Source organism: Molossus molossus, unplaced genomic scaffold, assembly GCF_014108415.1.
Source record: "Molossus molossus isolate mMolMol1 unplaced genomic scaffold, mMolMol1.p scaffold_m16_p_19, whole genome shotgun sequence".
NCBI lineage: Eukaryota > Metazoa > Chordata > Mammalia > Chiroptera > Molossidae > Molossus > Molossus molossus.
Window position 1 is genome coordinate 12,481,168 of NW_023425354.1, and position 12,261 is coordinate 12,493,428.

Consider the following 12,261-nt stretch of genomic DNA (forward strand, 5'->3'; position numbering starts at 1 on the left):
TTTTAAAAGACAGTCCACTTTAGCATGTGTGTTGTGTCCAGCCTGTGGTTGTCTTAACTAATAAATGTTTTTTTTCTCCCCATTCTCTCTCTCATTTATTTGCGTATAGGCTTCTTTGGTGCGTTTCTTTAATTTGGGAAATGCACATTAATAATGCCTAGCTTTGCAGTTAATAATTGTTTTCTAGCAATAGCTTCAATTTTCTAGTTTCTCTTTATAAACTTGCACACTTGTGTGGAATGATTTTCAGAGGTCCTACAACAAACACTATGGAAGGAAACATTTTAACTTCGTATTACAGGTTAACTCGGTTGCCAAACTATTACACCTCAGTGCCCCTTCCTGGTAGTCTACTAAAATCTAGTAGCTTGTTCCTTTCACTTGAATTAATCTTCAAAACTTCTGTAACCAAACTTTAAGGGAAGCTGGAAGATAGGAGTCATGGGTTTTGGAATCAACCGTTTTCATCTGGTTTTACCAGTTTTTCACTATTTGGGCAATTTTCTTAAGGGCCTTAAGTGTAAATGGAGATTGTAAATGAACAGGCCTGCTGGGCAATCCGGGAATCTCCATTTTACACAGGTGGTCAAGTTTGGTTGCATGTTTTGATCAAACCCTGAAAAGAACTGCTGGTAGAGCAACTTTCTTGTACACATTCACCTGCAGGGCTTGTTTAAAACTGCTGGGCTCCGTTTCTTTAAGGTTTCCAGGTGGTGCAGGTGCTACTTACTGGCTGTGGATCGCCCCTTGAGAACTGCTTCAAATGAGTAAAGGGACCCACCCTACCTCCTTCCAGTTACACAACTGCACCCTTCTGCCTTGGGGGTAGGAGCGCTGGTTGTGCATTTACTTAGTAGAGTTGCAACAAAGACCTGGGTCTCCACCGCTACAAAGGACTAAACTTAAAATGAGAACCAAAGCTTTGTTTTATTTATTTTATCCTCACCTGAGGACATTTTTCCTTTTTTTTGTTTGTTTAGATATAAAGTGGGAGGGAGAGAGGAACACAGAACTGTCGACGTGAAAGGGACACATTGAGTGGCTGCCACCCTCAGGCCAACCAGGGCTGGGGACAAACTGTAACTGAGGTTACCGCCCTTAGCGGGAACTGAACCTGGGTCTCTCTGGACCCCAGGCCGACGCTCCAAACGCTGAGCCAAACCGGCCAGGGCCGAGAACCAAAGTTTTAGGTAACAGGATTTAGAAGGTGATTTGGAGAACATTTAAGTATTTTCATGTCTGATAAAATGGGGAAGGAAAGTAAAGCTGATGCAGCAGTGGCTACAGCACGATGGTGGAAAGTGGATGGGAATGCCTTTTACCAGTGCTGATGACCTAAAAACTATGACGGGGACCAGGCTTGATCTACGTGAAGAGAGAGATGAGGCCTGTCTCCATCCGGCTGCCGCAGCCGGAACACAGTGACCAGCTTCCGTGGGCGGGGCTAGCTGCAAGCAAGCTCACTTCCGATACGACTGCGCAGTTGGTTCTCGGGTTCCTACAGTTGCGGGTGTTTATTGGGACCACCAGCTAATAGGAGACTGTTCTTTAACTCCCGAGGGCGATGCGCGCCGGTGCAGCCGTCAGGGCCTGCCACAAAATCTGCAGGTGCCTGTTGTCTGGTTTTGGGGGTCGAGTAGATGGGGGCCAGCCAGAGCGGCTGGCGGAAGGGAGTAGCCCCCTTGGAGGGCCCCTGCGGTCGCAGGCGGAGTTGCCCGGAGGAAACGAACTAACAGAAGCCCCAGAATCTGGAGAGGGGAGCGAAGCGCTGGTAGAAATCTGTCAGAGGAGGCATTTCCTCGTGGATACCAAGCGGCAGATTAGCCGAGATTCTCTCCTGAGCGGGTGCCACTCCGGTTTTGGCCCCTTGGGCTTAGAGTTGCGGAAGAACCTGGCGGCCGAATGGTGGTCCTCGGTAGTGGTGTTCCGGGAGCAAGTCTTTCCGGTAGATGCCCTCCACCTTAAATCAGGCCCTTCGCTGCCCGGGGACAGTGCCTTCAGGTTAGTTTCTGCAGAGTCTCTACGCGAAATCTTGCAAGACAAAGAACTGAGTAAGGAACAGCTAGTAGCATTTCTTGAGAATTTATTAAAAACTTCTGAGAAACTACGGGAGAACCTTCTTCACGGTATGCTTCATGATTTCATGCTTCAAAATAGGTGTCGGGGTGGAAAGGCAATCTGGCTGGATACCGCGAATTGCAACTGGCCCTTTATTCACGTGGAAAGGAAGTTACATGGTTCTCATCTGTTTGAAGTAGTGGGGAATATTGACAGTGATTCTACGCTGGAGAAAACTGGTCCAAGCAGTCGTTACTGTTCCTTAAAGAATCTGATCGAAGGACCTCGTAATGCTCTCAATTTCACGGGGCAACCCCTATAATTTGAGAGTTAATTGAGCAACCCTAGAATTAGGGCCTAAATTAAATCATGTATTTAAATTTGTTCATCGTTACTAAAATGTTTGTAAATACTTTCACAGTCACTCTTCAGCTTTCCACAAAATCACAACTCATTTTTCTGGAGCAAAAAGAAAATGCCCATACCCGATTTTTCTTTCTGAAAAGTGACCTACAATCTGTTGTTTCGAGAGCCCTGTGGGTAATTTTTGAGTTTGCAAACTAGGACTAATCGAGCTTTATAAGTGATTCTTGAGTGAATACACAGAAACTTATAGGGGACCATTTGCCTTTAAAGTCAAATGGAACATGATGCAGAGATTCTGAAAAACAAGAAAACAACTCGGGTTCTTTATAGGACCAACTTGCTGCCTCATCATGTCATCTTTGCAAAATGTAATCCTTGCCATTTTTCATTAAGTGGTCCTATAAAGTAATTTAAAATAACCAATGTCCATGGCTCTCAGAAAATTAGTACCTATATTGTAAATTGTTAAAGATTTCTGTAAGGAAAAAAAATCAAACTAAGAGAAACGAATAAATGTGATCATTTTAATTTATATTACTTTACTCCATGATGGCTTTACTTTGGGGGAGTTAAACCACTGCTTATTACCATGTCCCAAAACAAATCAATCTTTTCTTCCTTATTAGAAAATGAAACTTAGTGCTCTTAGATGTCCATCCATCAGAGCATCTGTGTTGTGCCAGACTTTCTTGCCTGTAGGAAATTTAAATCCATCTATTTGCCAAATCCTTTGGTTATCTGGTGTTTTTAGCTTAGTTACCCAGTTTGCTATTTATTTCTATTCCCAATGCCCTTGCTGTCTTTTTTTTTTTTTTACTTAATTTATTTTTGTTACAGTTGTTTCTCCTTTTCCCCCCACTGATACCCTCCTCCCCCCTTGCCCTTGCTTTCTTTATTCCATGTCTGAACTACTGTAGTAGCCTCTACTTGTGATTAGTTTTTTAAAATTCTCAGCCATTATGTCTCCAAATATTTTTACCCATTCTCTTCTGTTCTTCTGTGATAATTACACGTTAGTTATTTTCCCCATCTTGTCATCAACTTTTTTTTGTCTTCTTTTTGTCTTTTTTCTTTCTTTCTTTTTTAATTGTCATCAACTTTCTTGAACACAATCACATTTTACAGTTTAGGTCCAATAACTCAGATGTATCTGTTTCTAGTATCAATGTTTTTCTCTGGGCTTTGGTCATTTGGACTTTCTCCTGATGTTCTAGGTAATTTGTGAATAAATTGTAGAGATAAATCGAGACTTTGAGTAGTGTTTTCTTCCTTCTGGAAGGATTTACTTTTGCTTTTAGCGGGCAGCTATAGTAGGAACATATCTTCTTAACACAATCCAGGATTAAGTTTATTGGAGGCTGAGCTTCAGTCTTTTCACTTATCTCTGCTCCTAGACTGTAGTTTCCCTAGTGAAAAGGCAGCGTGTTTACCAGGGCCTCTCCTTGATGAGCCAGGAACTACAATTTTTGTACTTCCCAACCGCATAAGATGCCAGGAAGCTCTGCTCAGCTTTGCTACTTGAGAATTGAAAGAGTAAAACTAAATGTTAGGTTATTCCCTGTGCGCTTTCCTTTTCTCCAAATTTTGGACCCTCAACTTCTTATTGCCTTGATAGTTCTCCTGTGTCTTTAAACAGAATTTTTTTGTTTCCTGACTAGCTGTTTTTGTTATCAACAAACTAGTCTGCTACTGACAGAAGTGGAAATCTCAAGTAACTTTTTAACAGTGCTGTCAGTTAGTGGGATATAATCTTTAACATAACTGGCATAGAGAACTACAAAGAAATCTTCAACTTTTTTCTAAGTAGTAGTGATGGAATTATAATCCTGAATCTATTTCATATATATTATAGGATAAAACAAATAGATGGATAGATTAATATTATTAGAAACCAAGGTTTCTCTCCTTACCGGAAAAGAGATGCAAATATATATATGTATATATAGAGATAGATAAATATATATATATAGATATATATATATTTTTAACCTCACCCGAGGACATATTTCCATTTTTTGTTCAGATAGAGTGGGAGGGAGAGAGAGAGAGAAAGAAACATCGACGTGAAAGGGACACATCCAGTGGCCGCCATGACCTATCAGCGCCGGGGACAAACTGCAACTGAGGTACACGCCCCTAGCGGGAACTGAACCCAGGTCTCTCTGGACCGCGGGCACCCAGGTCTCTGGACCGCGGGCCGACACTCTAACTGCTGAGCCAAACTGGCCAGGGCAAGAGATGCAAATATAAAAGAAGACAAGAATAAACGTTGTAATGTCAAATTTGAATTGGCAATATCAGTATGAACTCATGATTCAAAAATATATATATTTTCTAACTTTCTTCATTGAAAAGGCGTAGAAGCATACTCTAGTTTCTCTTCAGATCGCATAAATCTTCCTCGTTTACTAAAGTAAAGGCCTAGAAGCAATGACAATAGCAGTGAGCACACATAATACCCAACATTTGGTTTCTAAAATAAACCGTTGCTTGGTGAAATGGCTGGTTCCAGGTCTGGGGCAGGGAAAGTACAGGTGAGTTTGGGACATTTTATGGTACTAGAAAGTAAAGATGTACTTGAAGACTAGTCGGTTCATGTCAAAAGGACACAGATGCTTGCTTAAATTTGGGACAAATTGAACATTAAAGTAAATATTGCAGGTAATGGATCATAACACATTAAGTAAAATTAAATTTAAACCATAGTATTAACCAAAAAAATAAGTAATTGAGGCTGCTTTTGGAGGGAAGAGGTGGAGAAAATTTGTGTTTTCACAGAAACTGCAATAAATGTAGAAGGATTGATTAGAAAAAAACCATGCTATGATTTTATAATCCCTAGGGATATAATAATTGATTCAAGCAAGGATCATCAGTAGATCTAAAATATAGGTGGAAGCCCAGCCAATGGGGCTCAGAGGTTGAGCATCGACCCATGCACCAAGAGGTCACTGGTTCGATTCCTGGTCAGGGTACATGCCCAGGTTGTGGGCCAAATCCCCAGTGAGGGGCATGCAGGAGGCGGCCAATTGATATTCTCTCTCATCGATGTTTCTATCTCTCCCTCTCACTCTCCAAAGTCAATAAAGAAAATAAAGAAAATAAAATATAGGTTGAAGATTATTGGGGAGCAGGGTGTTGTTGGGAAATGCATCACCTTAATCAGGTAATAAAATTTATTTCATTAATAGAATAATTTGATACTATGTTCTTCTCTTAGGATGCAATAAAACACACATCAACTACGTAGTATTTATTTCTGCTAAAAATTGTTAACCCAAATTAAATCATAATGAAGCCCTGGCCAGTTTGGCTCAGCGGTTAGAGCGTCGGCCTGCGGTCCGGAGAGACCCGGGTTCGGTTCCCGCTAAGGGCACGTACTTCGGTTGCAGCTTGTCCCCGGCCCTGGTTGGTCGTGCGGGTGGCAGCCACTCGATGTGTCCCTTCACGTCGATGTTTCTCTCTCTCTCTCCCTTCCACTCTATCTGTACAAAAAATGGAAAAATATCCTCGGGTGAGGATAAAATGTCCTCGGGTGAGGATAAAAAAAAAAAAAAAAAAAAAAAAAAAATTGTTAACCCAAATTAAATCATAATGAAGCAATCAGACAAAATCTCTGGTAAGATAATCTCTGACTGGTTTGGACTCAAAAATCAATGTCGCTGAAAACAAAGTTAGAGAGGGAGGAGGCATGGGAAATGTTCTAGATTCAGAGATTAAAGGGACCTAATCAAAATGCAGAGGGTGAACTTTAGGGAGAAAGAACAACAATAAACGACATTTTGGGTGATAATTGCAGAAAATAAAGATATTGTACATATGTTAGATGAAATTATGGTATGATTAATTTTATGGTGTGATAATGGTATACAGAAACTTTAATTTTAGGAGAAAAATACAGAAATGTTTTTAGGGTGAACAAAAAGAATGTGGCAAAATGTTGACAGTTGGTGAATCTAGGTGAAGTGTTTACTGGTGTTTATTGAACTATTCTTTCAGCTTTCTTGTAGATTTGAAAATCTTTAAATTGAAAAGTTGAGGGCAAGCTACCTAAAATTAAGTGGTAATTAAGATCTGCTGTACCTGGCCGGTTTTGCTCAGTGGTTAGAGCATCGGCCTGCGGTCCAGAGAGACCCGGGTTCGATTCCCGCTAAGGGCACGTACCTCGGTTGCAGTTTGTCCCCAGCCCTGGTTGGTCGTGCAGGTGGCAGCCACTCGATGTGTCCCTTTCACGTCGATGTTTCTCTCTCTCTCTCCCTCCCACTCTGTCTGAACAAAAAATGGAAAAATGTCCTCGGGTGAGGATAAATAAATAAATGTCCTCTAAAAAAAAAAAGATCTGCTGTAATAAATAGCTCCATGCTACTTGTACTGTTGTGTTAACATTATAATATTATCAATTTGTCTATGAATTGACTAAAATGATTTGGGTTTATAGAATAGAGTTATATGATGATTGAGTTATCTTTTGGCAGGTGCCTTGGAGCACTATGTTAATTGCCTGGATCTGGTAAACAAGAGGCTGCCTTACGGCCTTGCTCAGATTGGAGTGTGTTTTCATCCTGCTTCTGATCCTAAACAGACACCTGAGGGTGTTAAAAGGTACAGAAAAATGGCCTTGTGTTTAAATGGTCAAGAATCAGTCATTTTCACTTTGAGATAGATTATATAATTTTCAAATAAGTAACTATCTGATATTTCTGATATCCAAAGAATCGGTGAAAAGACGGAAGCTTCGCTGGTGTGGTTCACTTCAACAAGAACTGCCAGCCAGTGGCTTGATTTCTGGTTACGTCATCGACTCCTGTGGTGGAGAAAGGTACTACCATAATCGGCCTGCATTCAACACTTAATAAGTATATTGTCTTAATGTGTCAGAGGTAATACTTCTCTATAATAACTGAAAACGTTTTTTGATGTAGCTATGTTATATTTGTAAGCGACAGCTGTACTAACTCAACAAATACAAATAAACTCTAATGATCTTCATTGGTCTATATAACAAAGTTATTTTGATAAAGACATTTGTTAATATTTCTTTCTTGCTTGGAAGGCTTTGTTTATAAACTTTTACATTCAAGGTAAAGTTCAAATCCCTCACCTGGCATTCCTGGCTGGTATGATTTTGACCCTTGTCCACTTGTACAGCTTTAATTATTGTTCCCTACCTGCATGAACTCTCTATATTAGTCAAAATGGTTCTATAATTTGTAATCAAGTTTTAGTATATGCTGAAGAGAAAAGAGTTGAAGTAAGCATTTTTGTCTTGTCATTGTCTTTTTTTGGTTTGCTTTCAATATGTTTGTATTGAGTTTTTAGAGAGACAGGAAGGGAGAGAGAGATAGAAACATTGATGTGAGAGATACATCAATCAGCTGCCTCCTTTACGCTCCCTACTGGAGATCGAGTTCGCAACCTGGGCATGTGCCCTGACTGGGAATCGAACCAGGAGCTCTCAGTCCATGGGAGGATGCTCAATCCACTACCTCCCAGTCCATGGGAGGACACTCAATCAATCCAGTGAGCTACACCGGCTGGGCCATTGTCTTATCTTTCTCCAACTCTTAAAATCCCCAAACACCCACCTAAATTAAGTGGAATAATCACATATAATCAAGCTCTTTAAAAAAGGATAAGAATGATGGGTATTGCCCTGGCTGGTTTGGCTCAGCGGTTAGAGTGTTGGCCCGCAGACCAATGAATCGAGGGTTCGATTCCAGTCAAGGGCACGTACCTCAGTTGTGGTTTGTCCCTGGCCCTGGTCAGGTCATGCAGGAGGCAACCAGTTGATGTGACTCTATCACGTCGATGTTTCTCTTTGTCTCTCTCTCTCCCCCTCACTCTCACTCTGTCTGATGATAAATGGAAAAATATCCTCAGGTGAGGAATAAAAAACATAAAGAATGATGGGTATATGTTACTTTTTTCCCAAAAGGATAAGAATGGTGAGTATATGATACTTTCTTCTTTATCTCGCTTAGTTCTTGGTTACCTTCCCCTCTTATTAACTAGGATATTTATATATGTATGTAATTATCAACAGTTTTCCTCTGTAGTTTTGATTTGGGCTTGACCATTTTTATTCAGTTGCTGCATAAAAAGCCTCAGGCAACTTACTTTTGAACATTTATTTTAATAAGTTAGTAAGACAAAAACTTTCTTTTCCAGTTTGCTGTGAGTCCATCTAACTTCAGCAGCGGTGACTGTCAGGATGAAGAGGGGCGAAAAGGAAACAAACTTTACTACAATTTTCCCTGGGGAAAAGAGCCAATAGAAACTCTGTGGAACCTAGGAGATCATGAACTTTTACACATGTATCCTGGAAATGTGTCTCAATTACATGTATGTTTTACCTTGAGCTCCCAATGTATCCTTTACCCAAATTTTCTGTGATCATTTTTGGACCGTTTGAAAATAAGCTGCAGACATGGTGCCCATGACCTCTTAATACTTCAGTATGGGTTTCTCAAGTAGAAGGACACTCACCTACATACCCACAATGCAACTATCAAAATGAGGAAAGTAACAGTAATCCACCATTACCATCTAATCCACAGCACCCTTCCAATGTAACTGATTATTCCAGTATAGATTCAGGACCCATCTAGGATCACGTACTTCACATAGCTGTCCTGTATCCCGAGTCTCTGTCAAATGAACGATTCCTTCGATCTTTCCTTGTCTTTTATGACCTTGACGTTTTTGAAGAGTATAGGCCAGTTACTATGTAGAATGTTCCCTTGTTTTATGTTTCCTCAGTCACAGAAATGGTGCTGCCCTCTTCCCAATTCATTATATCAGGAGGCATGTAATACAAATCTGTTACTGGTGGTGGTAACTTTTATCACTTGGGTAAGATGGTGCTGTTAGGTTTCTACAGTGTGAAGTTATACTTATTAATTGATGAGTAATTAACAAGTCTTTTGTGGGCAAATACCTTAAGGCTGTGTTTCTCACAAAAACACATTGATTCTTGCCCAGATCAATTAATTAACACAAGGGTTGCCAATGGTGATTTTTAGAAAATTAATGTTATCATTTCTTCTAGATTTATTAATCAGTTTATAGTCTGATTTTATAAGTCTAAAATACGTAATTTTAAGAGATAGTTCTGCTAAATGATACTTTATATTTGTTCTACTTTTCTGTGAAGGGCCGAGATGGACGAAAAAATGTGGTTCCTTCTGTTTTATCTATAAATGGAGATCTAGACCGAGGCATGCTGGCTTACCTCTACGATTCTTTCCAGTTAACAGAGAACTCCTTTACAAGAAAGAAAAATTTTCATAGAAAGGTACTTTTGATATTTCAGAGATAAATTTGGGAAACCAAAAACATGCACTTCCCCCCCCCTTTAATGTTAGTGTGCTTGGTTAATGTGCTGAAAAATAAAATTTTTTAGTGCAAATAATTTAAGTATTTCAATTTTTTTTAGGATCTGGCCACAGGAATAATATGTAGGTTCTCACAGAATAGAACAAGACATTCCTATTGGGTAATCCCAAGTTATTTCTGTTTCATTTTGAGGAGCTAGACAGCTATCTCTGATTTTTAGCCTCTGAGCCTTTCCATTGATAGCTTCCATTTGCATGAGAAGCTGGGTGTTAAGTAGGAGTAAATAAGACCAGCAAGACCTTTGCTTCTGATCTGACCCTGAGTGGCTGGCCACTGGACCACAGGCACTAGATATAGGCCTGGGTCAAGGGAAAGGCTTATTTTGGGATGAACTGTTTGCGGGGGCTAGTGGGGGGTGCTCAAAATCAAGATACAGAAGGGGTTGAAACTGTAGGAAAGAAAAGAAATGACTAAAGAGTAGGATTTTGGAAGACACTGGAGGAATCAAGACAGAATCAAGAGTCCAGGTGAAGGGATTTGAAAAGGAGTGACTTTGAATAAGGGAGGAAAGAAATGATGGGTATAGATATAAATAGGCTACCAGGACTGGATAGCATTTGCAGGCGGTTTTACTGATACACTGTATTTTCTTAGGGAATTAGGAAGTAAGTATTAGCTTAAAATGTGGAGGAGTAGGGGTTCAAGTGGCACGAATTTAGAATAGTCTTATTCCCCTTGAATGTGACAGGGAGCTGTCCCAAATACAAAGTTCTGACATGTTGAGGTTTCAACTGAAATTGGAAACCATGAGTTTGTAGCATCACTCTGCATAGCTGAGTGATTGATTATGTAGTGCTCAGTTACCCTGATCTGGCCATAGGGAAAGTCAGATTATAGAGCTGTTCTGGGGCCCTGACCGGTTTGACCCAGCAGTTAGAGTGTCAGCCCATGGACTGAAGGGTCAAGGGCACATACCTGGGTTTCGGGTTCTATCCCGGGCCCAGGTTGGGGTCATGCGGGAGACAATTAATCGATGTGTGTCTCTCACATCTATGTTTCTCTCTCCCTCCCTCCCTTCCACTCTCTTTTTTTTTTATCCTCACCTGAGGACATTTTTGCATTCATCTTCAGATAGAGCGGGAGGGAAAGAAAGAAACATTGATGTGAGAGAGACACATCAAGTGGCTGCCACCCACACGACCCCAACTGGGGCCGGGGACAAACTGCAACCGAGGTACGTGCCCTTAGCGGGAACCAAACCCGGGCCTCTCTGGTCCACAGGCCGACGCTCTAACTGCTGAGCCAAACTGGCCAGGGCCCTTCCATTCTCTTTAAAAAATAAAATAAAATAAAATAAATGGGAAAACATCCATGGGTTGGGATCTATGGGGTGTCTGTAGTATACAAACAAGGCAGGTCCTTTCTACATGCAAACCATTAGCAAAACCTATTTGACTCTACCTTCAAAATATATCCTGAATCTGACCATTTCTTCCCACCTCCACTCTTTTTAAATGATAAGCCACACGGACCCACCACGGTGGAGAAGGCATTGATGCCAGGAAGGGGCATTTTGACTAAAGGGAGACGGAGTTGTCAGAAAATGGGAGAGTATCAAGTGAACTCATTTCTACAAAACATCTAAGGAGAAAAATCCGTGAGCAGCTGGATACAGACAGATGAATACATCATTACATGATTTATGACCCCGGCTAGCTTCCATTTTCACACAGAAAATTTTACTGCTTAAGATACTCCATGTTTGTTAGTGCTTGTGTTACACTTAAATAAGATGAGTTGTCCTCCCCTGACCCCTTTCAATTGCTGCAGGTACTTAAGCTTCACCCTTGTCTAGCCCCTATTAAGGTTGCTTTGGATATGGGAAGAGGCCCAACAGTGGAGCTAAGACAGGTGGGTTAAATAAGTTTTAATGTCATGATTTTCATTATAACCACTACTCCAAGTAAATGAGGAGTTAGCCATTTAAAATTTTAGTTTGATTCATTTGCTTTTTTAAAAATTTGAACTAAATAATGAACTGTGGATAAGTGCTATAGTTGAATATAGATCATTTGAAGTATTAAAGAAGAAGAATACAATTCAGTGGATTTTGCTGTTAATGTCATGCCCATTGTTGCCTTTTTTTAAATGAGTATGTATAGTGAAAATATTTGTACAGATGTCTAGTGAATTATTTCTTGCCCCCTACGCCTTTTAACTTAATGCTTTTGACACTTGCTGGTATAAGCACAGATTCTAGATCAATAATCTTGTTTTGATTTTTTTTTAATTTACTTTTTGGTACATGCCCCTAGCGGGAACCGAACCTGGGACTCTCTGGTCCACAGGCTGACGCTCCAACCACTGAGCCAAACCAGCCAGGGCTGATTTTTTTTCTAATCTAGCTGATCAACGCACTCTTGAAAAAAGCCAGGAGGGTGGTTTCTTTGCAGAGACCCTTTCAGCAGTTGTCATTTCTGTCTGGGTGACTCAGACCCATCC

General features: G+C 40.5%; 1 protein-coding gene across 5 annotated transcripts in view; it reads left to right on the forward strand.

Annotated features, from left to right (window-relative positions):
• The first annotated feature begins 1,538 nt into the window (after window positions 1-1,538).
• Window positions 1,539-12,261, forward strand: part of POLG2 (DNA polymerase gamma 2, accessory subunit) — a 34,814-nt gene continuing 24,091 nt past the window's right edge. For 2 of the 5 annotated variants that reach the window (XM_036268278.1, XM_036268279.1), the window contains exons 1-6: window positions 1,539-2,126; window positions 6,900-7,026; window positions 7,138-7,243; window positions 8,593-8,766; window positions 9,578-9,718; window positions 11,590-11,670. In XM_036268278.1, coding sequence (XP_036124171.1) covers window positions 1,565-2,126; window positions 6,900-7,026; window positions 7,138-7,243; window positions 8,593-8,766; window positions 9,578-9,718; window positions 11,590-11,670 — 1,191 coding nt within the window. In that variant the 5' untranslated portion in view covers window positions 1,539-1,564. Of the gene's footprint in view, window positions 2,127-6,899; window positions 7,027-7,137; window positions 7,244-8,592; window positions 8,767-9,577; window positions 9,719-11,281; window positions 11,538-11,589; window positions 11,671-12,261 lie in introns of those variants that run through there. The other 3 variants (XM_036268281.1, XM_036268282.1, XM_036268280.1) reach the window with 3 other exon arrangements.